This window comes from Dipodomys spectabilis, unplaced genomic scaffold (assembly GCF_019054845.1).
Source record: "Dipodomys spectabilis isolate Male_0828 unplaced genomic scaffold, ASM1905484v1 ptg000175l, whole genome shotgun sequence".
NCBI lineage: Eukaryota > Metazoa > Chordata > Mammalia > Rodentia > Heteromyidae > Dipodomys > Dipodomys spectabilis.
Window position 1 is genome coordinate 10,005,274 of NW_024870852.1, and position 25,890 is coordinate 10,031,163.

Here is a 25,890-nt window from a genome sequence, read left to right on the forward strand (position 1 = left end):
CCACTTGAGCTACAGCTCCACTTGTGTGTGTGTGTAAGAGTCTCTTGGAGCCCGGTGCCGGTGGCTCACACCTGTACTCCTAGCTACTCAGGAGGCTGAGATCTGGATCATGGTTCAAAGCCAGCCTGGGCAGGAAAGTCTGTGAGACTCTTATCTCCAATAAACTATTAGAAAACTGGAAGTGGCACTGTGGCTCAAGCGGTAGAGCGCTCACCTTGAGCTGAAGAGCTGAGGGACAGTGCCCAAGCCCAGAGTTCAAGCCCCATGACCGACAAAAAAAAAAGTCTCTTGAATTTTTCCTTCCTGGGCTGGCTTTGAACCAGAGCCTCAGATCTCAGCCTCTTGAATAGCTAGGATTATGGGCATGAGCTATCAGTGCCTGGCTGTCTCGGAGCTCAAGACTAATACTCTACCACTTGAGCCACAGCTCTACTTCTGGCCTTTATTATTATTATTTTGTGGTTAGTTGGAGATAAGAGTTTCATGGACTTTCCTACCTGATCTGGCTTTGAACTGTGATCCTTAGATCTCAACCTCCTGAATAGCTAAGATTAGGAGCACAAGCCACTGGTGCCCAGTGGGCTTTTTTTTAATCAGTTTTTGTTATTACAATTTCAAAATGGAAACTCTAACTCAATTCATGCCGTCTTCATTTATTACCTATTTTTCTGTGTGAAAGAAATTTCTACCCGTTTATTTATTCATTGTGATTGATTTGCCCCCATCTTGAGCAGACTTTCCCTTCCTTGATTTTTTTCCCCAGTAGGGAAACTGAGGCCAAGGGAGGCAAGCCAAGACACACAAGTGTGGTGGTCTGCAGCAGGAGGAGAGTCAGGGCTCATGACTGCTGCTTGGTGGGCCCTGCCTGGCATGGTCCAAGTTGGAAGAGAAGATGGCCAATGTGTCTAGGTGAACATCCCAGCCCACACCCCAGACTGTGTGGCTGTGTGTCTGCAGTTTACAAAGCACAGCAACATTTCTCGGGTGGGTTTCCATTGCTTGAGAAGGCTCCTCATGTTCGCTGTGCCTGCAGGAACAGCCTGGGGAAGGCTTGGAGGAGGACATGGCTTTTCATTCATCAATTATGACAAAAGTAGGAATGATATTTATTTATTTATTTTGTCGGTTGTGGGGCTTGAATTCAGGGCCTGGGCGCTGTCCCTGAGGTTTTGTGCTCAAGGCTAATGCTCTAACAGTTTGAGCCACAGCTCCACTTCTGGTTTCCTGGTGGTTAATTGGAGATAGAGTCTCATAGACTTTTGTGTCTGGGCTGTCTGTCTTCAGATCTCAGGGTCCTGAGTAGCTAGGATTACAGGCAGGAGCCACAGCTGCCTGGCTTGGGAATGTAATGTCTGACTCCAGTGTCACTCCCAGCCATGAGTGTCACCATCTGTGTGTGGTGTTTGCTGCATACTTAGATTGACTCATTTGCTTAAATGAAAGTGCTTTTATGTCACTATGATAGTATCTGTAAGATTATGGGTTTGTTCTGCTATTTCTGTGGAGCTCCCCGCCCCCACCCCCCCCCACACCTGCTAATGAACATTAAGCAGGGACCTGCCTGTGAAACTTGTAAAACTGTATTTGGAGGTGGGAAGTTGGAGACCCATGCACTGAGAGAAGTCACCACACCGCGCCCAGTTCACCCCCACTGCCACCTCTGAGCTTAGTGTCAGGCTGCTACTATCTCCACGCCATAGGCTCCTGTATGTATGGTCAACACTCCAGGAGAGCCATCCAGTTGACAGCCACAAGGAATCAAGAGAAAATCTAGTTTTTATTTCAGGGAAATTCTAAAGTGAGCTTCATTCACAACAGACAGCCAAACTTCTGGGCCATGGCTCCAGGTGTGCTTGCTCTGTAACAAATCTGAAAGTTTAGCTGCTTAGCCAGGTATGGTGACATCCCTGTAATCTCAGCCTTCAGGAGGCTGAGTCAGGAGGATCCTGAGTTCCAGACCAGCCTGGGCTACATAGGGAGAATCTGAGGGGTGTTGTAGTAGTAGGGCTCAAACTCTCTCTTGTTTTTTTTTGTTCCTTCAAGGCTAGTGTCTACCATTTTAACCACACCTCCACTTCTGGCTTTTTGCTGGTTAAATGGATATAAGAGTCTTACAGTTTTCTGCCTGGACTGGCTCCGGACCAGGATCTCAAATCTTAGCCTTCTGAGGAGCTAGCATTACAGATGTAAGCCACTGGCATCCAGCATTAGCTATAATTTTTCAACTAAAAAATAGGATGCAGGGCTGTGCCTTAGTGACATTGCTCTGTACAAGGACTTACCTGGGTCTGATTCCCTACATAAAACAAAGGCTTCGTTATTTACACCTGGCATGGTGGCACATACCTGATGTAATGAATCCCAGCATCTCGGCATCTGAGCAGGAGGATCTCAAGTTCCAGGCTGGCTTGGGCTGTACAGTGAGACCCTGTCTCAACAAGTAGAAGCTATCCAGTAGTGCTAGTTTGTTACTTATTATCTGGTTGGGGTCTGGGCACTGTCCCTGGGCTCTTCTGCTAAAGGATAGTGCTGTATCACTTTGAGTCACAGCTCTATTTCCAGTTTTCTGGTGGTTAATTGGAGATAAGAATCTCACAGGCTTTCCTGACTGGGCTGGCTTTGAACCAGGATCCTCAGATCTCAGCTTCCTGAGCAGCTAGGATTGTAGGCGTGAGCCACCAGTGCCAGGCTGTCATATTTCTTTTGTGCACCCCAGCGCTAGCTCCGATTTGTCCCCCTCCTTGGCGAGGTGATGAAGGGCAGGGTTAGACTGCGGTCAAGCCAGGTGTGGGGACCCAGCATGGCCTTAGCCATGTACCTTAGCGCTCAGATCATTGTCCCCTCCTGGGGCGGCTGTGAGGTTTAGTGAGAGGGGACTCAGGGATCCGGAAAGAGCTTACAGATGTGACTCGATCCCCCCTGGATGGTGTGGGCAGGTGAGGTGACAGTGGATGCCCAGGCAGGTGGCATGGGCAGGCCCGTCCTGCGTCCTGGGCGAGGTGGGGACTGCGGTGCCGAGGGGCTGCGATGGGTGTCGAGAGGCCCTGCGCGTGGCCAGATCTGCTGCAGGCCTCCTCCCAGACAGTGCACCCCGCCACTGCCAGGACCCCTCCCCCGCCCCCCCAGCCCTCAGGTCATGACCCTTGTCCTCCCACCCCAGCGAGGGGGAGTGGGATTTCTACTGGTGTGACGTCAGCTGGCTCCGGGAGAACTTCGACCACATCTACATGGACGAGCATGTGCGGATCAGCCACTTCCGGAACCACTACGAGGTGAGCCCGGCCGGCTCCCGCCTCGGCCTACCTGCTGGTACTGTGCGCATGCGCGCGCAGCTCTGCCTCACAGCTGTCCCTCTGATTAAGGGGGAGGGGAGGGGACGGGGGAGGGGAGGGGACAGGGGAAGGGGAGGGGGGAGAGGGAGGGGAAGGGGACAGGGGGAGGGGCTCACCTCCCGCCCTGCCCACCCCGCTGCTGCCCAGCTCACCCGCAAGAACTACATGGTGAAGAACCTGAAGCGGTTCCGGAAGCAGCTGGAGCGCGAGGCCGGGAAGCTGGAGGCCGCCAAGTGCGACTTCTTCCCCAAAACCTTCGAGATGCCTTGCGAGTACCACCTGTTCGTGGAGGAGTTCCGTAAGAACCCCGGGATCACCTGGATCATGAAGCCTGTGAGTGCTGGGCGGGAGGGGGGGGGGAGGGGGGTCGGGTAGAGTGAGCATGCGCAGTGTGCCAGCCCCCCCACTGAGGCTCTCACTGGTCAGTCGCGGTGAGGGCAGGCCAAAAGCCCAGCAAGGTCGTGTGTGAGGTCACAGGTGTGCTCTGGGTCCCTAAAGAGAACTGTGTCAAGAGCGGAAGTGGCAGGGCAAGTCCCCAGCTGGGCCAGCTTCCTGGAAGAAGGGACAGACCAGGCTCTGAGGCCAAACCCTTTCATTCATGTACTCGTGAAATCACTTATTAAGCTGTGCGACCTCAGGCAGGTTAGTCAACTTCTCTGTGCCCCGGGTCCCCACTGGCAAAGTGGAAATAACTGCAGTTCTCAGCCGTTGCATGAGTAAAACGTGGGTAACATTATAAGTAATCAACAAGTGTTAGGACTCTAAGAATGAGTACTGAGCTTTAACCCACAGGGTGTCGTGGCATCAGCCTGGAAAATAGGGGAAGAAGGGAGGGCAGGGGAAACGGCAGCCCTTGGGGAATGAAAATGAAAAATGAGCAGAAGGCTGAGCATGGTGGTGCACACCTGCCCTCCCAGCTCTCTGGAAGCTGAGGCAGGAGGATCATGAGTTTGAGGGTAGTTTAGGCTCCACAAAGAGGCCCTGTCAAAGATGAAAGGGAGGAAGGGAAGAGAAGGGAGGAGGAAAGGCAAGGTGACAGAGCACCGGTGAACAGACCAGCCCTTCCTCCCTGCAGGCCCGGCTGCCATACAGTGGTGTGCCATCACAGCCTGGAAGGGTACCACTAAGGCCTGCTTCTGTTCTCTGGGCCTGAGAAGGAGCCCAGAGAAGGGGGTAGGGGGCTGGGTGGGATGGTGCAGCCTTCCCCATGGAGCTGGAGAGGGACATAGCGGGTTGCCGGGCAGATTTAGCCAGTTAGTGTAGATGCCTGGAGGGGGAGCCTGGGCAGAGCAGGGCAGGGCAGAGCAGAAGAAGATGCACAGAGGCTACCCTGAACGAGGGACGCTGTGCCTGGGGGGTGGGGTGGGGTGGATGGCACTAGTGGCTGCGGCATCCTGGGAAGCCACCAGGCAGAGCTGTGGCTGGCAGCAGAGGTGTGGCACAGGAGCACCATTGATCCACCAGGAGCGGATTCCAGCTCCTAACATTATCCTCTCAGACAGATGATAATTTGTGCTAATTGGGAATGAGCAATTGCATATTAAGCCGATTCCTTTCCCAGCCCACGGCCTTTGTTAACAGCACACACAGCGACAGCTGTAATTAAGAGGCGGGATCTTTGCTCTGTGTGTGCGCACGCGCACTTGTCCCTGCACCTTGCTTATCCTCGCCCCTCGCAGCGGGGGCTGCGGGAGCAGTGCTGTCTAGTCAGCTCTAGATAATTGTGTGTCTGCCAGTCATGGGCCCCATGACCCTGTGACCCCCCAAGCAGGTTACTCATACCACCAACCCACATCCTCCTCACCCACAAGCTAGGATGTTGCAGATCTGCCTTAGAAGGCAGAGATAGTCGCCGAATTATACATGTCGTATACGAGAATCACCAGGAGTGTCAAGGGCTTGGCATGAGGTGTCCAATAGTTGGCTGTTCTTCTTACCAATTTCTAGGAGGCCAGGGAACATCCTCTCTTCACCCTGCCCTTGGGAAATGGTACTGCTTAAACCTGAATACAGCTGGGCACTGGTGGCTCCCATCTATAATCCTAGCTACTCCGAAAGCTGAGATCTGAGGTGCCAGGTTCAAAGCCAGGGCACAAAAGTCCCTGAGACTCTTATAGACAATAACCAGCAAAAACTTGGAAGTGGAGGTGTGGCACAAGTGGTAGAGCACCAGTCTTAAGCAGAAAAGCTAAGGGACAGCGTCCAGGCCCTGAGTTCAAGCCCCAGTACCATCACAGTAAAATAAATCTTCTTTATTGAGATATAATCAACATAAAAGGCTATATGTATTTAAGCTACACAGTGAATGAATTTAGAGGTAACCGTAGCCATGGTGTTTTTCAGAGGATAAAGTATTTTTGATTACAAAAGAAAACAACTATGTTGGAAGACAGTTGTCAGTCCATGCTACTCCTCCAAGAAACAGATGCCCAAAAAGATGAAGCTTGCCAGTGTTCTGTATGTTGAGAGAGAACATGGCAGGGGAGGATAGCTTGAGAACCTCTATGGATGGAGGGAGGGAGAGAGGGAAAGAAGGAAGGAAGGAAGGGAGGGAGGGAGGGAAGAAGGGAGGGAGGGAGGGAGAGAAGGAAGGAAGGACCTAGTTTTGGGGAGTCCCTTCTGCTTGCTCCTCATTCCTGCCCTTGACTGGGAACAGCCCCGACAAGGAGGCCTAGTAAGGTATGGGTCCCAACCCTGCTTAGCAGGCTGCAGCTGGTGCTCTCACTGGATTATCCTTCTGCAGCTGGAGGCCTGGGAAGTGCACCTTATGGCTGCCACACATGGAATTAAAAAATCCCGTGTGCCACCGTAATGTATGTGTTTTTCATTAACTATTAAAGGCCTAACAGCAGGCCCCCTGGCTACCATCATCTCCAAGTCACAAGTTGCATAAACACTACTTTGAGATCTCTGCAACCATTGTGTTATGAAAAGAACTGATTTCTTCTGATTGGCAACACCATAGGCAGAGCGAATACTCTTGTGAAGTGTTGCGCAGGAGAAGGAAATTCAAAATATAGTTAAAGGCTAGTGAAAAGAAAGAGATTTTTTTTTTCTTATTCAAGTCTATAGACCTATCCTCTAATAACAGCAGTTAATCTAGCTGGACACCTGCAATCTTAGCTATTCAGGAGGCTGAAATCTGAGCATGGTGGTTCGAAGCCAGCTTGAGCAGGAGAATCTATGAGACTCTTATCTCCAATTAATCACTAAAGAGCCAGAGGTAGGACTGTGGCTCAAGTGGCAGGTGAGGGCTCTTACTTCCCCAGCCCACAGGACCACAGGAGGGGCTGGACAGCAAGAAGATGATTGGTGGTTGTGTGGGAGACCACTCACTGACTTCATTCAGCACCTGGGGAATGGTGACTGTCCCATGACAAATGTGGCCCCTAGGGACAGGGAAGGGTTGACAAGGGGATAAGGATGAGTGGCTTGAGCTACACCAAATCTATGACTCATTCTGAATAATCCATCCTAATATTGTCTTTCAATCACAAGTACATCTTTTTATATATGAATTGGGGTCTTACTAGCATTTTGCCTGGGCCTGCCTAGAACTACAGCCCTCCAATCTATTCTTCCAGAGTAGCTGGGATTACAGGCTTGAGCCACAGTGCCCTTCCATAGGGCTTTTTTTTTTTTTTTTTTTGATGCTTACATGAGGTAATGTAGACATGTGTCTGAGCAAGCATTTGCTTTCATTGTTTGGAAGCATTCTTTAAAAGTTAGTGCTCTGCATCCTAGCTCCTTAGGAGGCTGATACTTGAAGATCACAGTTCAAAACCAGCCTGGCAGAAAGTTCATGAAAACAAACAAACAAAACAAAAACCAATGTGGAGCTATGGCTCAAATGATAGAGTGTTAGCCTTGAGTAAAACCAAAATAAAACTCAGAGACAGTGCCCAGGACCTGAATTTCAAACCCCAGAACCAGCACGCACGCGCACACACGCGCGCACACACACACACACACACACACACACACACACACACACACACACACACACACACACACACACACACTGCTTACTCACAGTGCTTTGATTATCTGTTGCTGGGTAATAAGCCACCACAAAGCGGGAGACTTGAACCAACAATCACGTCTTTTCAGCCCATGAGCCTCCAGCATGGGCATCTGGCCAGGGCAAGTTCCCTGTAATTCTGCATCCACTGGGGCATTCTGCTGAACGCTGGGGATGCCCCATGCTGTTGGCTGGGAGTTCCACCAGGGCTGAGGGCTGGGGATGACTCAGCATCCTCCCGGTGGCTTCTTTGTGTGACCTGGGCTTCCTCATAGCATGGCTCTGGGCTTCCAGGGCCACTATCCTAAGAGACAGCAGGTGAAAGCAGATAGTGCCACCTGGACTCCATGAGATTATTCAAAACAGTACTGAAGGCTCACCCAGATTCAATGGGAAATACTGACCTCACTCTTGATGGCTCTGGAACTCACATGGGACTGGAGATACCATTATGTTTTGTTTTGTTCTGTTTTTCTCAGTCATAGGGCCTGAACTCTGGGCCTGGAAGCTGTCCCTCAGCTCTTCAGCTCAAGGCTAGTGCTCTACCACTTGAGCCACAGCGCCACTTCCGGCTTTCTCTGCTTATGTGGTGCTGAGGAATCAAGCCCAGGGATCCATGCATGCAAGGCAAGCACTCTACCACTGAGCCACCTTCCCAGCCCACCACTATGGTTTATTATCTTAAATCTCTGAAGTCTTATTGTGTGGAGAGTTACTTGTCATTCTTTGGGTGTCTTCCCTTCAGAATAGGGATGGAAAGCTGCTAAAAAATGGTTTGAAAAATAAAGATAGTTCATTATCTCAGTGCCATAGGCTCAGGCCTGAAACCCTATCCACCTGGGAGGCTGAGATCAGGAAGATCATGGTTCCATATCAGCCCAAACAGAAAAGTCTGTGAGCCTTTCTTGCAAACAAAAAAGCTGGGTGTGGAGGTATGCATGTGTCTTCCCAGCTATGGTAGGAAGCAAAGATCTGAGGCTCACAGTCCAGGCTTGTCCCCAGGCAGGAAATAAGACCCTATCTCAAGCCAGGAGCCAGTAGCTCATGCCTATAATCCTTGCTACTCAGGAGGCTGAGAGCTGAGGATCTGGGTTCAAAGCCAGCCAAGGCAGGAAAGTCCATGAGACTCTTATCTCCAGTTAACTACTAGAAAACCAGAGTGGCGCTGTGGCTCAAATGATAGAGCACTAGCCTTGAGCTGAAGAGCTCAGGGGCAGTGCCCAGGCTCAGAGTTCAAGCCCCATAACTGACAAAAAAAAAAAAAAAGACTCGATCTCAAAAATAACACACAAAAAAGGGCTAGAGATGTGATTAAGTGGTAGAATCCCTGCCTACCAAGTCTAAGGCCCTGAGTTCAAACCTCCTAGTACTGCAAAACAAAACAATAACAACAAAACAGAAGAAGAAGAAAGCTGAAGGTTGGCACTCTCATGTTGCGGAAGGTGCTCAGTGATGTCACTGTAAGCCCACACTCTTCCTTGTCTGGTCTGCAGCCTCAGTGTGTGGCTTTTAAAAAAATTATCCCTTCACACGTCACAGGCAGCATTCAAAGAAAAGAGGAGGGCTGGGAAGGTGGCTTAGCAGTAGAGTGCTTGCTTAGCATGCATGAAGCCCTGGGTTTGATTCCTCAGTACCACATAAACAGAAAAAGCTGGAAGTGGTGTTGTGGCTCAAGTGGTAGAATGTTAGCTTTGAGTTAGCTTTGAGCACGGAGAGGCTCAAGGACAGTGCCTTCCAAGATGGACTGGTGGATGGCTCAAGCAGTAGTATACCAGGAGTTCAAACCCTATTACTACCCATTTATTTTTTTAAAAAGTGCCCAAGTGAAGGAAGTATAGTATGAATTTTCACAAAGCAAATGAAATCCAGTACCCAGGTCTTAAACACAATATCAACTAGTACCTCAGCAGTTCCCCCTCAGACTTCCCTACACACACACATACACACACTCACACACACACACTCACTCACTCACTCCCTAAGCCACAAGTAAGATATATTTATTTGGTCTGATTCAGTAATTGTAGTACTTTTTAAGTTGGAGTTATAGAAGATGGATAGCATTCTTCCAAGTGCCTCTTTTCCCAGGCTGTGGATGGTTGGAAGCCTTTGATGTGCACTGATTTATTGTTTTCCAGAGTCACTGGTCACATCTGGCTGCCTCTGATGTCACTGGCGACCCACAGGGTGTGACCCGAGGCAGGGTGCACAGCATGGCAGGCCGAGCAGGCGCCCGACCATGAGCAGCCCCAGTAGACCATGCACACAGGAGAACTTGGGGAGTGGGAGTTTGTACCTATAGGGTGCATTTATGCTGACACGCTTAGAGGCTTGGATAACAAAAGGACTCCTGGCTTCCAGGTGTCAGATTTGTTCTTGGAAGCTGGAAAAGCCAGCCCAGTTGGCAAATTTGAACTCCATGTTGGTTAGGCTGCAGAAATTCTATGAGGTGTAAGTTACACCTGTAGCATACTGCCCGGAACAAGGAACAAAGCCATCTGCTTAACAAAGCTTTCCTGAAATAAAATGGGCTAAGTTGGGAGACTGGTAGGGTGGTGAGCTCCTGGGTACTGTGTGTGTGCAAGACCAGGCAGGAGGCTCCCACTGGAGGCTTTTCTCAAAGGAGGGTGACAAGCAGGAGGGGGTGGGGTGGGGAGGGGGGGGAGGGCCACTGTGCAAAGTATTAAAGGCCCTCCCAGCCCCTTGCCTCTGTGCAGCCATGAATTATCCATGCAGGGGCTCAGCAGAGGCAGACTGATTTGACTATTAGCTGAAGCAAAACCTAATTAGGAAGGCAAATTGATTTCCAAAAAAAGAATTGGATGATATGTTCCCAGGACTGTTAGAAATGGTTTTTTAATTGTCTGTTCTTTTGCATTATTCATGCAAATGGTCCCCCTCCTGCCAGTTCTCCCTGCTCTAGTCCTTTCGGGCTGAGCTGGACATTCCTCTGGGTATAGCTGGGAGCCCACGGGGGAGATGGCTAGAGAAATGCTAGTGAGAGGACCAGCAAGGAACCTCGGAGCTAAAGCAGCCTTTCTGCACCCGCCCATCCCAGGTAGCCCGTTCTCAGGGGAAGGGCATCTTTCTCTTCCGGAGGCTGAAGGACATCATGGACTGGAGGAAGGTGAGCCTGCCTCTTCCCCTTCCTCTCCAAACCTCTGCCCTGCCTGCCCTAGACTGCTGGCAGGAAGCTCTGCCCACAGGCCTGCCACAGGAGCACAAGTCTCTGGAACACATGGTCTGGGTTCAGATCCTGATGTGGCCCCTCCGTAGCTGTGTGGCATTGGGCAAGTGACCTCACCTGGGCACAGCCCACCCAGGATACAGATGCATTCATGGGCAGGGAAGGGCAGGCTGACCCAGCTCCCAGGCTACAGCAGGTGCTCAATCAATGCTTCTCCCCTTACACCCTGTGTCCCTGTTCCTCGTTCCTCGATCACTGTCAGGGCACTGTGGGAAAGAAGCTCACCAGCCTGGAGGCCCCGGCCCCCCGCAGCAGCACCAGCAATCCCGCAAGCAGCCATGTGAGTAGCAGGGGGAGAGACTAGGGTCCCCAAAAGGAGAGGGGGGCCTGCCCCAGAGCTGGAAGGAAGCCCTGAGTCCCAGTGCTCCCGCTGTGGGTGGCTTTGTGGGTCCACCACAAGGACCCTTGAGGACCCTTGTCTTAGGTCGCAGTTCTCACAAGATCGCTTGCAAGGGGACGACGGTGGGAAAGGACCTCAGGTTGGGTGGGGGCATGCGCGCATGCACGTGGGTGCACCTGCCTCCCCGCCCTGCTGTGGTCCAGAACCGGGCGGGCAGGTTGGGGAGCCAGAGGATAGCCCGGGGCCTGGGGCAGCACCACAGCTAGAACTTTCTGCAGCGATGGCAAAGGTGACAGCTGGGCACCCAGGCTAACAGCTGGCCCCTTGTTTTTTTTGTTTTTTTTTGGGGGGGAGGGGTCCGGTCGTGGGGCCTGAACTCTGGGTCTGGGCACTGTCCCTCAGCTCTTCAGCTCAAGGCTAGCGCTCTACCACTTGAGCCACAGCGCCACTTCCGGCTTTTTTCTTTTTGCTTATGTGGTGCTGAGGAATGGAACCCAGGGCCTCAGGCATGCAAGGCAAGCGCTCTACCACTGAGCCACCTTCCCAGCCCTAGCTGGCCCTTTGTTAAACTTTTGCTTCCCCTGTAAAAATTGTACAGGGATGGAGGGTACGCTAAACATGTTGGAAGTCCTGGTTTCCAGCACCCCTAAAAATTGTGGTAAACCACATATGACATTACCTTCATCATTTTAGTCATTTAATTTTTTTTGTTTTTTAAAATTGTATTACAAAGGTGATATACAGGGGAGTTATACTTACATAAGTCAAGTAATGAGTACCACACAGGTCTAGAGATTAAATGCTCAGGCCCAGGGCCCAAACTGTGTGGGTCCACTCATCAGCTGTATGACCTTGGCTAAGCTTCTCTGTGCTTGCGTTTCTCATTGGATGGCAATCACATCAATACTTGCATAAGAGGGCTGATTTAAGGTCCAAAGAATATACCCCAAAGACATAATGACCTGCATATGCCTGGACATAGTGCTTCATATTTTGCCTAGTACACAGGAAGGGCTGGCTAAATGTTATTGATATTTTTACAACTAGGACACACGCAGTTCCGATGACCAGAAAGATGAGATTCCTGTGGAGAACTACGTAGCTCAGCGTTACATTGAAAATCCGTACCTGATAGGCGGTAAGATGGCTCCTATCTGCATCCGCCACCCCCAACCTCCCCGGCTGCCACAACCCACTTCTGCCTGTCAGTCATGCAGTCAGGTCAAAAGCCTTGGCTAGCAGACTGTCCAGGGCCCAGTCTGACAGCAGGAGAGAGTGGGGAGACCTTCCCACTCCCATCTGCTGCCACATGGTTCCCTCTGCCTGACAGGAGTCTCAAACATTCTCCTCTTCCGTGGAGAACCAGTTCCTTCACTCCTGCCTTCAGCTAACAAGCAGTTCCAAGGCTCCCCTGGGTGTCTGCTGCCTCTGGTTTGGGCATCCCCTCCCCCTGTCTGGGGCTCTGGTCAGCTGTCCTGCTCTCATGGAACTTGTACCCTAGCTGAGCCACAGGCTAGGAAGTAGAAATCAACAACTGTCCCGCACGGAGTTGGGTGTTATGAAGTAACATAGGGTGTCATGAGGTTAGGAGGGCCCTCAGAGACTTGCGATCTGAGACCCGAGTGATTTCAAGCAGCCACCCATGGGTTGGCTTGGCCATTGAACACAGGGAGAGGGCATGACAAAGTCAAACTGTCCTCAGGCCAACCCTGTGCCTGCCTTTCCCACATGGGGTCTATGACTGCAGGCCTGGAGACATGGGCTGACCTGGGGGGCCTTGCAACTGTTTTCATGCCTCTGCCATGTCCATGGGCAATGACCATTCCTGGGTCTTGTCTCTTCTCTTCCTTCCTCCAGTGAGCCATCCTATCTCTACCTTTAACCACCACCCAGATACCAGTAGCTCCCACTTTCTGTTTCCAGCCTAGACCTTGCCCTTGAACCCCAAACATCTCGGGTCATCTTCCAGCAACTCCAGCCCAGGGTGCCCAAGATTTAACCCTCTCCCCCAGCCTGGCTCTTCCCCAGCTTGTGCGTCTGGGTCATAGCAACTCCAATCCCTAGGTGGCTAAGCCAGAATCTAGGAACTATTGTAGTTACCTCTGGTTCTTCACCAGAAGAAGCTAGAAGCTGTCTGACCACCTTTCTGGCCTCCATCCATTGCTGACCCTGTCTCCCCAGGCAGCTGTGTTGACCTCCCTAGTGCAAGTACCACTACTCTGGTACCACTCCACTCCAACACCATTTCCAGGGACTTTGGTCTCTCTTTTGTGACTCCTCATGGCTTACAGAACAGACCCCAAAGACTGCACAGGAACTGGCCCTGCCAGCCTCATGCACCTCATCTGTATATGACCTGACCCTGCCACCTGCCTCCCCCCACCTCCTTCCTGCCCTGGGCCCCAGGCTCCTTGCCCATCTGGGCCTCTGTCCCTGCCCACCTTGCAGCCTGTCACTCATCATTTCCCATGAAGCCCTCTTTGATCACGAAACCTCAAGCCTTTCCCCAGCAGGGATCCCTCCCCCAGCTGTCCTGTCCCCTGGGCAGTTTGGCTGGAGCTCTGTAGCCACAGGGATTCATTCATGCCTGGCGGTCCCCCAGCCTAGGACGGAGTCTGACATCCAGTAATATATGCTGCAGGAATTCATTCTTTCTCTGCCCACAGGCCGCAAGTTTGACCTGCGTGTCTATGTGCTGGTGATGTCGGTGAGCTGTGGGGCCCCTTCCTCTAGCAGGGGCCATTGTGGAAACATGGTGTCAACTTGTCTGCTTGCTTCTCTGCCCAGAGAAGCCCCGGGACATCTAGCTTTGCCCTTTCACTTGTCCTTTATTCATTCACCGGTAGCAACCCCAATGGACATTTACTGAGTATCTCTTAAGTACCAGGTCCTAGTACCCAGCAGGCTGTATCCCATCCATTCCTAATCACACAGTGAGGTCTTAGGTTATTATCTTCATTTTACAGATAAGAACAGACAAAGAGAGGTTGAGTGACTTGCCCAAGGTCACACAGTAGGGCAGTGGTGAACTGGCATTAAACTCCAGACAGCCTGGCCCAGAACCTCCTCTTTTAAACAAACCGTTGCTGTACTCTCTCCACTCATCCATCCATTCATTAGATATTGAAACCTTCATGGTGGCTACTTGTGCTGGGCACAAGGGTAAGGGTGTCTAGGTGGGCTCAACCCCTGTCTTCTTGGACTTGAAGTCTGGCAGTGTCACATGTGGTGGTAGAGCAAGAAGAGGCCGGGTCCTTTTGTTCCCTGATGGCAAGGCAGAAAGAAAGAAGGACATGGCTGGAGGAGGCTAGACAGGCCCAGGAGGCATGGAAGTGCTTGTCTGTCCACCCTCAGCCTTTTCTCTCTCCCACCTCAGTACATTCCGCTGCGGGCCTGGCTCTACCGAGATGGCTTCGCCCGTTTCTCCAACACGCGCTTCACTCTGAACAGCCTGGATGACCAGTGTATCCTGGAGCCCAGTAACCCCACCCTGCACACCTGTCCCCACCCGGCCTGTCCCCCCAATGCATGTTGGGTGCCTGCTGGGTCTGGGTGTGAGAAATACATCAGTGAACAAGACAGGCCCAGTACCTCAGAGAGACCCAGCTCCCTCAGGGAGCTCCCAGGCATGGGGATGTGACCCCTGCTCAAAGCAGCTCACCCTGAACTATGTTGCTGGGTGATGGTCTTGGCAGTGTGCTTAACAATCATATCTGGGGCTGGGAAAGGTGGCTTAGTGGTAGAGTGCTTGCCTTGCATGCATGAGGCCCTGGGTTCGATTCCTCAGTATCACATAAACAGGAAAAGCCGGAAATGGTGCTATTTAGCTTGCTATTTAGCTCAGGTTTCCTTGAACTCATGATCCTTCTGCCTCAGCCTCCTGGGTGCTGAGATCACAGGCATTCGTACCAGCTCTCCTGGCTGCATTGACACCCTTTTATGCACCTTTTCCCGCAAACTCACCTTTTTCCCTTGTCACTCACTCATCCATTCCAGTATGATTCTGATGTTATCTGTCTGATTGGCAGAGCACAAAGTGGAACAGCCCACTTTCTTGGTGAGACTGGGGAGGGCCTTTGCTAGGCCATCTGGTTAATATCTGTCCGATGCCAGTTACACTCGTGCCTTCTGATCCAGCAATTACCATTTGTGGATTTATGCCCACAGGTGCACTCACACCAAAGGTCATGCCTGTACTGCCTTGCTTGTGAGAGCAAAGCTAGACGGATGGCACATTATACAGTGGAATACTATGCAGCTGCTAAAATGAGTGGGGAAAGTGCTTTATGTGTTGCCCTGGAACCGTCTCCAAGATGTATTGATTGTTAACTGAAAGTAAGCGGTCATGAGAGTGGAATGGATGCTCTCATTTACGCTAAAGCTGGAAACACTGGAGGTGTGCATGGTCATGTGGTAGAGCACCAGCCTAACAAGCTCAAGACGGAAGGAAGGAAGGAAGGAAGGAAGGAAGGAAGCTAACATGACTGGGACACAGCTCAACGTCAGAGTGCTTGCCTGGCATCCTCAAGGATTAAAGTTCAATCCTTGTACCACCTCCCTGCCCCCCCCACACACACAAAAAGGAAGGAAAAAGAGACTGGAAATAAAAGTTTTCTTTGGAAGGAAATATGGTTGGGTAGGGATGAGATGCAAAAAAAAAAAAAAGATAATTCCTTATATACAATTTTTGTACTCTTTTACTTTTGAACATATATAATTATCTACAAAATAGAAACATTTTTTTAAAAAAGTCTTGGCAGGTGTGGTGGCACACACTTGTAATCCCAGCATTCAGAAAGCTGAGGCAAAGCTGCCCACCAGTGGCTCACATTTGTAATCCTAGCTACTCCGGAGGCTGAGATCTGAGGATCACGGTTCAAAGCCAGCCCACGCAGGAAAGTCCATGAGATTCTAATCTCCAAGTCATCACCAGGAAACCAGAAGTGGTGCTGTGGCTCAAGTGGTAGAGTGTTCCCCTTGAGCTGACAAGCTCAGGTACAGCGTCCAGGCCCAGAGTTCAAGCCCCATGACCAGGAAAAAAGAAGTTGAGGCAGGAAGACCTCAAATTGGAGGACTACACACTGCCCCTCCCCCAAAAAACAGCAAAAAAGTTGTAAAGATTTTTAGGCCTTGGTTTCAGAAGAAAAGGGAAGCGATCAGAAATATATAGTTGCTGAGTCGGCACATACATTACCTGCATGAAGAGAGGGTGTTTCCCCCAACCCCACCCCTACCAGGGCTGGGGATCCCAGCCAGCGCGGTTAGCCAATTCTCATCTGTGTCCTGATCCTCTCTCCACTCCCTCCCTCCCCCCCCCCCCGCCAGACCCCTCCCCACACACCAATTTCAGGGAGCAAGGGGGTGGGGTGGGGGTGGGGGAATGCCTGAATGCAGGATGAGATCAGGCCCTTCTGCCTGTGTTGTTCTGTTTGGTTTTTCTACTTTGCCAATCTCATTTCCAGCATGTTAATTTTATAGTGCAATTCTAACAAGCATTTATCACATACTATGCCATCAGATGTAGTTAGTTTTATTGCTGAGTTTTTTTTTTTTAAATAATGCACACAGGGCACATAGAGCAGTGCTGGCAGAGCAAACCTTCGGGAGGCAAGAGCCTCTCGGACTTTGCTGTCTGGCTTCAAACCATGATCCTCAGATCTCAGCCTCCTGAGTAGCTAGATACCCAGGCATGAACAAGAGTGTGTGGGGGCAAACTTTTTACTGTACTTAACATTTCTTCTTTTGAATGGTGTCACAGTAGAATAAATACTGGGCCAGAGGCATCTGGGAAGATTCTTTCTAGAAGAGTTCTTTACATGTTCACTGCCCTCTCCATGAACATACCGTTTCATCCCAGATCCCCAGTGCTGGGAGCAGCCACTTGAAGGAGACATTTCTTTTTCTTTTTTCTTTGTCGGTCTTGGGGCTTGAACTCTGAGCCTGGGCCCTGTCCCTCAGCTCTTCAGCTCAAGGAGAATGCTCTACCACTTAAGCCACAGCACCACTTCTGGCTTTCTGGTAATTTACTGGAGGTTAAGAGTCTCACAGACTTTCCTGCCCAGGCTGGCTTTGAACCTCGATCCTCAGATCTCAGCCTCCTGAGTAGCTAGGATTACAGGTGTGAGCCACCAGTGCCCAGCTTTTAAGGAGGCATTTCTAAGACAGTGTACACATGTAAGTAAGGGTGGACATTGCTCAGGCTACTTCTTGTAACTATTCTGAGTTCTGATTTTTTTCCTGACAGCATGAGAAAGGAGGTTTTGCCTTACATTTTGCATCTCCTGAAATTTGCCTCCCCCACCCTGTCCTACTCCACCCCACACTCCTCAATGCCCTGAATACTACCCTCGAAATGGTTTCTCTGACTAGAAACTTTGAGCACTTTCCCAGATGGTCTTCTACTGGTTACACTTTCTCTTTTATGTTTCCACAGTTTTATTAAGGTCATAATGTTTTATTGTCAATAATTTATATGAGATTTTCATGCTAGCCTTTCATTTTTGTCCTGATGTGATTATTTCTGTTTTTATAGTTGATTCCCATGGTAATTCATCAGTTCCTCTGTCATCCCTCCCTCCTTCCCTCCTTCCCTCCCTTCTTCTTCCTTCCTCCCTCCCTCCCTTCCTTTCTTCCTTCCTCCCCCTACCTCCCCAGGGAGAGTGGGCAGTAGGTCAACCTGGTGTGTGTGTGTGTGTCTGCTCAAAATGAAGTCCTGCTTCTCCTTTGAGCTTAGGGAAGTGGCCTCCAGTTCTTTCCTGTCTGGTCCTGTCCCATGTAGCTGGAACAGAGCAGGGCAGGGAAGGGTAGAGCCAGGCCACCTGTCACCAGACAACTTTCAGCTGGGATGCTCTTTGTAGTCACACTGGAGGTGGAGTCCTGCACAGGGGCCGGTCAGGGTGGCTCACAAGCCTCAGAGTCTCCTTTTGAATCACCACCATGGTGCTGGCTGATCTGGATTTGGTCTCTATCTTTGTCAGAAGTTTAGTTGTCTCTGAGTTGAAAACTCATAATGAAATCCTACCAGCTGCAGAGCTCCAGGAGCTCCCGCCTGTGATCCTAGCTACTCAGGAGGCTGAGATCTAAGGATCTCAGTTCAAACCCAGCTTAGGCAGGAAAATCTATGAGATGCTTATCTTCAACTTACCACCAAAAAGCCAGAAGTAGAGCTGTGACTCAGGTGGTAGAGCACTAACCTTGAGTGAGATAGCTCAGCAATAGTGCCCAGGCCCTAGATTCAAGCCTATCTTATCAACTATGCCAGGTGATCTGAGAGGCTCTTTAACACAGGATTTTTTGTTTTTTGTCAGTCGTGGGGCCTAAACTCTGGGCCTGGGCGCTGTCCCTCAGCTCTTCAGCTCAAGGCTAACGCTCTACCACTTGAGCCACAGCGCCACTCCTGGCTTTTCTGCTTATGTGGTGCTAAAGAATTGAACCCAGGGCCTCATGCATGCAAGGCAAGCACTCTACCACTGAGCCACCTTCCCGGCCCTAACACAGGATTTTTATCAGACCCTTTAATAAGCCTGTAAAATCAGGTGCTGTTAAGATTTGAACCCAGGCAAAGTTCTGCCTGCATAGTTCAAATATGCTGACTTAGAGGGCTGTTTTGTGACTTTTCCACCAAGTTCCAAACTAAAGGCTTGGTTCAGTCCCTGCGGACTTCACGGGGCAGGGCTTGTCCTTCCTTCCTGCGCCTTCTGGCCCTTGACCACAGCCTCTGTCAGATGTGCACCTCACCAACGTTGCAGTACAGAAGACGTCTCCTGACTACCACCCAAAGAAGGTGAGGACGCTGCATTCTCCCCTGGGTCCAGCCCTGGGATGGGATGGGGCGGGATGAGTGGCATGACAAGGAGCCCAGGACTGGATATGGTTCTCCAGCGAGGGCAGGCTCACCTTTCCCATCGACAGTCAGGGCAAGGATACATCAAAGGCCACTAATCATGTGACCTTTGAACTAATTTGCCCCTAAAGCCAAAATGCAAGCCAGGTGCTGGTGGCTCACACCTGTAATCCTAGCTACTCGGGAGGCTGAGATCTGAGGATTGTGGTTCAAAGCCAGCCCAGGCAGCAAAGTCTGTGAAATGCTGATCTCCAGTTAAATGCCAGAAAACTGGAAGTGAAGCTGTGGCTCAAGTGGTGGAGGACTAGCCTTGAGCAAAAGAGCTCAGGGAAAGCGTCCAGGCCCTGAGTTCAAGCCCCACAGCTGACCAAAACAAAACAAAAAACACCATACATTCCATTCTTCCATCTTGGAGCTCTCCAATCAATCAGTTGATTGATCATCTTATCATACTGATAGATTCTCATCTGTCTGTCTTTTTGTGTATCTTATCTCTATATTTGCAAGGCTAGGTTCCAATATGGACTTCTCGGAGTTAAGGCTGAGATCAGGGGGCCCAGGAGAGTGAGCCTCTAGCTCTTACCCACTCCCATCTTTTCCCTCTCCTCCATGCTCACACTCCAGTTCCAGCGGTGGGAGGGGAGGTAGGGGCAGTGGCCTCTGGGGACACTTACTGGTGGTGGGCACACACGGTCAGTGCAGGGCACCCAGGGGAAGATCAGTTTTCTTGGTTATGCTACATCTCCTCCACAGCCATGGGAGTCAAGGTGGGGCCCCTCTTGCCCTGGGGGGGCTCCAGATAACCCTCTTGCACCCCTGCTGCTGGCTCCAGGGCTGTAAGTGGATGCTCCAGCGCTTTCGGCAGTACCTGGCCTCCAAGCACGGCCCCCAGGTGGTGGAGGTGCTCTTCAGCGACATGGACAACATCTTTGTCAAGAGCCTGCAGAGTGTGCAGAAGGTGATCATCAGTGACAAGCACTGCTTCGAGCTCTATGGCTATGACATCCTCATCGACCAGGACCTCAAGCCGTGAGTGGGCGGGGCCGAGGACTGGGGCCTGTTGTTCTTCCCACACGCCACTCAGACCACCTGGGTTTGGATCCCAGCTCTGCCACTTCCTAGTAGTGGAAACTTGGGCATCCAACCTTTGCTGGGCCTTCGATTGCCAGTCTGTATAATGGATCTGTGTCCCATGCCTGTCCTTACAAGTTGTTTAGGAGTAAATGAGCTGTCACCTTCTCTTAGAGCATGTCCTGATGGTCAGCTGAGTCAGAGATACACCCTTTATACCAGGCAAGATATTTCACCTCTGGAAGTCTTGGCACATGGAGAAGGCAAAATGCTGTGTAAGGAAATCTTGAACAGGCCCTGCCAAGAATGCGGCACGCTCCCACAGCACCCTAGAGGGTGGGAGTTAGCAAGAGAACAAGCATGAGCTGGCAGGGACCACTGAGATGGCCGCACAGCACACAAACTCAGCAGCGTGCAAACTCCTGGGTGGTTCAGAGAGCCTGAGCTTAGTGGCAAGTCAAGGGTAAAGCCAGGCCCAGGCTCTCAGTGCCTGCACTGGGCTCCCCCCACACCCCAGTACTGCTGGGTGCCCTGGCCTACCACATCTTTGCCAAGGGAGCCAGGAAGGAGGGCGCAAGAGCAAACCCTAATTCAGCCCACACTCATGATTTCTCTCCTTTAGGCCCTGCGGCAAGAATGGCTGCAGACATTTAGGGTGCATACTTGGGGGGGGGGTGGGAGGAAGTGGCAAATTGTGAAAGGAGGGTGTCCATGCTCCCTTGTCTTTTGCTGGGAGCCTTCCTTCTCTGTACCCTCACAGAGTTTTCTAGAACAGGAGACCATCCCAAGTTAGAATCTTGCACTCTTGGCCTGCACGTGCAGGGACTTGTCCAGATTTGATATTCAGAATGTTATTACATGTTTAATTTAAATTGGCCGATAAGCTCTAAAAATTGATGTTTACATAGAAATTAGGATGGAGCTGGGCACTGATGGCTCACACCTGTAATCCTAACTACTCAGGAGGCTGAGATCTAAGCCAGCTCAGGCAGGAAAGTCTGAGACGCTACATGATTTAAAAAAAAAAAAAAAAAAAAAAAGAGCTGAAAGGGCTGGGAAGGTGGCTTAGTGGTAAGAGTGTTTACCTAGCATGCACAGAGCCATGGGTTCGATTCCTCAGTACCACACACAGAAAAAAGCTTGAAATGGCACTGTGGTTCAAGTAGCAGAGTGCTAGCCTGGAGCAAAAGAAGCTTAGGCCCTGAGTTCAAGCCTCAGAACCAGCACCAAAAAAAAAGGGGGGGGAATCATACATTCTTACAATACTGGGCTCATACCCTTTAGATGACGGGCTGCCTTTTCCAGCTGACTGTGGCCACCCTCCCTCTGCCTTTCCAGGTCCTTTCACTAAAGGGCAGGGTTCTCCCACTGTCTCCCCAGTGAGCTGGGAGAGGGGTCCACACCCCGTTGCCTCAATGAAATACCACAGGGCTCTGGGCACCCAGTGACTCAGCTGCTCCCTCCCTATCTTCCCTAGGTGGCTCCTGGAGGTCAACGCGTCCCCGTCACTCACTGCCAGCAGCCAGGAAGACTACGAGCTGAAGACCTGCCTGCTGGAGGACACTCTGAATGTGGTGGACATGGAAGCCAGGTGTGTGTATGTGCGGTCACTGCCCATCGCTGCCTGTCTCTCTTTCCCCCATGGGAGAGAGTACTCAGAACCTTGTGATGCCATTTCCCAGGTGGAGAAACTGAGGCATCCACAGGATCCAATCCTGACTTAAGAATTCAACCTTTCCAGAAAATGGACTCAGTGTAGCAGAACTCACTCAGGAACTGCCCCTCCCCACCCCCATGACTGTGGGGCTCTGGAAGCCTCAATTTTCTCATCTGTAAAATAGGAAACCTGAGGATCTCTCAGGGTGGTGGGATTAATTTATCAACACAAGGCACTGGGAAGCGCCTGGTCACAGTAGATGCCTGGTAGGAGGCTAATAAGCAATAAGCTCTGACAATGACAATACAGTGGAAAGAGTTAGGGGCAGGCTTTAGGAAGGGCCAAATTCAGGTGCTCAGTGATGGTTTGCCTGCCCCCTGCCATGTGCCTGTGTACTCATACTTGTTCTGGTATATACTTAAATGTTCTTTCTTTCCCCGCCCCCATCTCACCTTCCCTCCTACCATATAAGCTTTCTTCCACTTATTCCCCAGAATTTGAAATTGTCCTAGCTGAGACCAAGTCACATGCCCATCCCTGAACCACTCCTTGTGACTGCTTGACCATGCCTAGATCTTATGCCCACTTCCCAGGTGACAGGGGAGGGAAGCAAGAGGTTCTTACAGGAAAAACTGAGGCAGAGAGAAGGAGTGGAGGAATGTGACATCCACTATTCATTCCATACATATTTGAGCCCTGCTGTGCACCAAGCCAAACATGACATGACCTAGTTCCTGCCTTCATGGAACTGGGGTAGCATGTTTCCAGGGGCAAGTGTGGGGGCCTCGGGGAAACCAGACACACAGACACACACAGACAACCCCCAGAGACCTGAAGAAACAGCCAGGAATGGTTGGGCCAAAGTGGTCAACAGTGGGCTTCAGGACCAGGATGACCTGGCTTGAGATCTCCATCAGATACATCTTCTTTCCCTCCCTTTTTTTTTTTTGGCCAGTCGTGGGTCTTGAACTCTAAGCCTGGGTGCTGCCCCTGAGCTCTGCAGCTCAAGGTTAACGCTCTACCACTTGAGCCACAGGACCACTTCGTTGTTTTTTTGTTTGTTTTTGTGTATGTGGTGCTGAGGAATAGAACCCAGGGCCTCATGCATGCTTGGCAAGCACTCTACCACTGAGCCACCTTCCCAGCCCCTCTTCTTTCTTATGGGGCTTGAACTCAGGTGTTGACCCTGAGCTCTTCAGGCAAGACTAGTGCTGTACCACTTTGAGCCAGTGCCACTTCTGGTTTTCTGGTGGTTAATTGGAGAAAAGTGTCTCACAGATTTTCCTGTCCAGGCTGGCTTTGAACCACAATCCTCTAGATCTCAGCCTCCTGAGTAGCTAGAATTACAGGTGTGAACCAGCAGCGTCAGGCAAAGCAGCATCTTCTTTAACCCTTGTGTCTCTTGCCTGTCCAGGCTCACGGGAAGGGAAAAGCGAGTCGGGGGCTTTGACCTCATGTGGAATGATGGCCCTGTCAGCAGAGAGGAGGGGACGCCGGACCTGTCAGGGATAGGAACCTTTGTGACCAACACACATCTGGGTATGTTGGGGGAGGGGGAGTGGGAGCCTGCAATTGGCATGGGAGGTGCCCTGCGGTCTAGATAGCTTGGTGCACCAGAGAAATTGATTGCACCTGAATCTCTGCAGCTGTGTAATCTTGGGCAAGACTTAATCTCTGTAAAATATATTGTATATATACCTAGGACACTGTGTGATGTGATTAGTGATGTTAAAAGGTAGATTTCAAAAGACTTTATCAGAAGACAAACAAAATATGTGTAATATGAGGACAACTCTGGAACTCAAGTCCAAAGTTGTTTTTCATTTATTTTTGTCGGTCGTGGGGTTTGAACTTGGGGCCTGAGCACTGTCTCTGAGTTCTTGCTCAAGGCTAGTGCTCTACCACTTTGAGTCACACTAATACTGGTTTCCTGGTGGTTCGTTGGAGAGAAGGGTCCCAGGGACTGCCTGGACTGTCTTTGAACTGTGATTCGTGGATCTCAGCATCCTGAGTAGCTAGAATTACAGGCATGAGACATCAGCACATCACTAAAGTTGATTTTTTGTTTTTGTTGGTCATGTGTCTTGAACTCTAGGCCTGGGCACTGTCCATCAGCTCTTCAGCTCAAGGCAAGGGCTCTACCACTTGAGCCACAGCAACACTTCCGCAACACTTCCGGTTTACTGAGTGGCTTTTTGGAGATAAGAGTCTCACGGACTTTTCTGCCCAGACTAGCTTTGAACGATCCTCAGATCTCAGCCTCCTGAGTAGCTTAGATTTCAGGCGTGCGCTACTGACACCAGGCTTAAAGTTGATTTTTAAAATGTGAAGTTTCCTTGATTGTAATAGCTATTCACACTCCCTGTAGAATGTTTGAAAACTGAAGAGAAAATGGGGGTGGTGGTGGAATCATCCAGGTGAAACCATCATTAAAAATTTCATGCATTTTTGGAAAAAAAGAATATATTCACCCTTTTTTAGGCCAGTCCTGGGGTTTGAACTCTGGGCCTGGACACTATCCCTAAGCTCCTTTTTGCTCAAGGCTAGTCCTCTACCACTTGAGCCACAGTGCCACTTCTGGCTTTTTCTGACTAGTTTATTGGAGATAAGAATCTCACAGACTTTGCTGCCCAAGCTGGCTTTGAAACTTTTGATCCTCAAAATCCAACCAGACCTGTATGTTTACCTCTGACAGACATCAGTTTTCTGGTTGTCTTGTTTTTTGGGAAATACTGAGGTTTGAACTCAGGACATCACACTTGCTGTGGCTCAAAGTGGTGGTGGACCATCCCTAAGCACAAAAGCTCATGGACAGTGCCTAGGACCAGAACCAAAAGCAAAACAAAATCCTGGGGAGGTTTGTGGTACACCTTCTGGCTGAGCTCAGTGCAGCCTTGAGGGCTGGGGTTTTGGGAGCTGGGATGATAGTTGCCTCCCACTTGAGGCTACAGATACTCAAGTGCCACAGCAGCATTGTGAGCGTCCTCGGTGTCATCAAGGTTAAATGGCCCTGGAGTTGCCCTATCAACCAGCTCTGAGGGCCAGCAGGAAGCAGGCTGCAGGTGAAGGTGGAGGTAGCCACTCCAGACTGTGTGGCCAGGAGCCACTAGCAGGGCCTGTCAGGAAAGAAAGCTGACAGTGCACTCCATTAGACACCAGGCACTGTGCTACCTTATGCATTCACTGAGCAAAACCAGGAGGCAAGGTAGTGTGGGATGGGTTAAGAGCCTTTGCTGATGCTCCCAGGGCTCTCTGAACAAGGCTGGTCTTCCAGTGATGAACTGCTGGAGGGCAGGGCAGGGCTGGAATGAGCTTTTTGTGGCTTCAAGAGACTCCTGCTGTCTCTACTTAACAGCTAAGGGCACACAAGCCCCTTCACCCCCTTGTCCCACGACATGCCCTCCTGCCAACCACCCCACTTCTCTTTCAGGCTGCATCAACGACCGGAAAAAACAGTTGAGGCAGCTGTTCCACTCCCTTCAAGTGCAGAAGAAAACCCCCAGCTGACCCAGCTGAGGTGGGAGGAGGCCCTGGTAGGTGTGGCGAGGCCTTTCCCGGTTCCCTGCAATACAGCGCACCTTGCAGTGTTTACCTTCTCACTGGCAGCAGCTCTGCTGGCTAAGCAGCTGCAGCTTGCTGCGTGGCCAGTGCCCTGCATCTCCCACAGGAGGCAGCCAATCCCTAGGACTGGATGGGTTTAACCTAGACAGGCCCTGGTGACTGGGCCAATGAGGACAAGGGCAGGGAGTTCTGTCACTCAGAGATCACACCTAATAAATGAGTATAGGCCTTCCTTGGAGTCACTGGGCATTGGGCCTGGCTCAGGGGAGGCTGCTGGCTGCAATGTTGGCATTTGGACATCTCGGCCTGCAGAAAGGGTCCCTGGGGCTAGGGAATTTGTCTTGTGCATGCTTGCAAAGCAGCTAAGAGTGTTTCCTGGGAACCTGAGAATGTGCTGAGCCCAGAACCCATCTTCTCCTCTGCAACACCCAACCTTGTGTCAGAGAAGGACACCATGGACCCTCCTGACTATCATCCATGAGATGATGGTGGTCAGCGCGTGCCCATTTCTCCCATGGCTAAGGTGAGGACTGGGAAGGCAGTCCACACCATCTTGCTGTCAGTCCTAGCTTTCTGACTTAAAAAACCCCAGCTTCCAACTTCAAACAAGAAACCCCAAAGAGGTGCATGAGATAGCTAGGCACTCTGACTTGGATGCATTTTTGGGATGATGTTCTGATGGAGAAACTCTAAGCCAAGCAGTTATACAAGACAGCATCTACTAAGGTGGGTTCTGCTCTTCTCTATATTTTTACACTTGTATTTTAAAACATGCCATACTCACAGGATTTAAAGTTCAAATCTCCTCAGCAGAGCAG

General features: G+C 50.7%; 1 protein-coding gene across 1 annotated transcript in view; it reads left to right on the forward strand.

The window, feature by feature from the left end:
- Positions 1–25,304, forward strand: part of Ttll9 (tubulin tyrosine ligase like 9) — a 34,533-nt gene extending 9,229 nt beyond the window's left edge. Inside the window, exons 3-14 of the mRNA XM_042694536.1 lie at positions 3,161–3,272; positions 3,480–3,665; positions 10,412–10,480; positions 10,803–10,880; positions 11,988–12,078; positions 13,607–13,647; positions 14,317–14,404; positions 18,665–18,723; positions 19,616–19,812; positions 21,332–21,445; positions 22,926–23,050; positions 24,942–25,304. Coding sequence (XP_042550470.1) covers positions 3,161–3,272; positions 3,480–3,665; positions 10,412–10,480; positions 10,803–10,880; positions 11,988–12,078; positions 13,607–13,647; positions 14,317–14,404; positions 18,665–18,723; positions 19,616–19,812; positions 21,332–21,445; positions 22,926–23,050; positions 24,942–25,018 — 1,237 coding nt within the window. The 3' untranslated portion in view covers positions 25,019–25,304. The remainder of the gene's footprint in view (positions 1–3,160; positions 3,273–3,479; positions 3,666–10,411; positions 10,481–10,802; positions 10,881–11,987; positions 12,079–13,606; positions 13,648–14,316; positions 14,405–18,664; positions 18,724–19,615; positions 19,813–21,331; positions 21,446–22,925; positions 23,051–24,941) is intronic.
- The last annotated feature ends 586 nt before the right edge of the window (positions 25,305–25,890 follow it).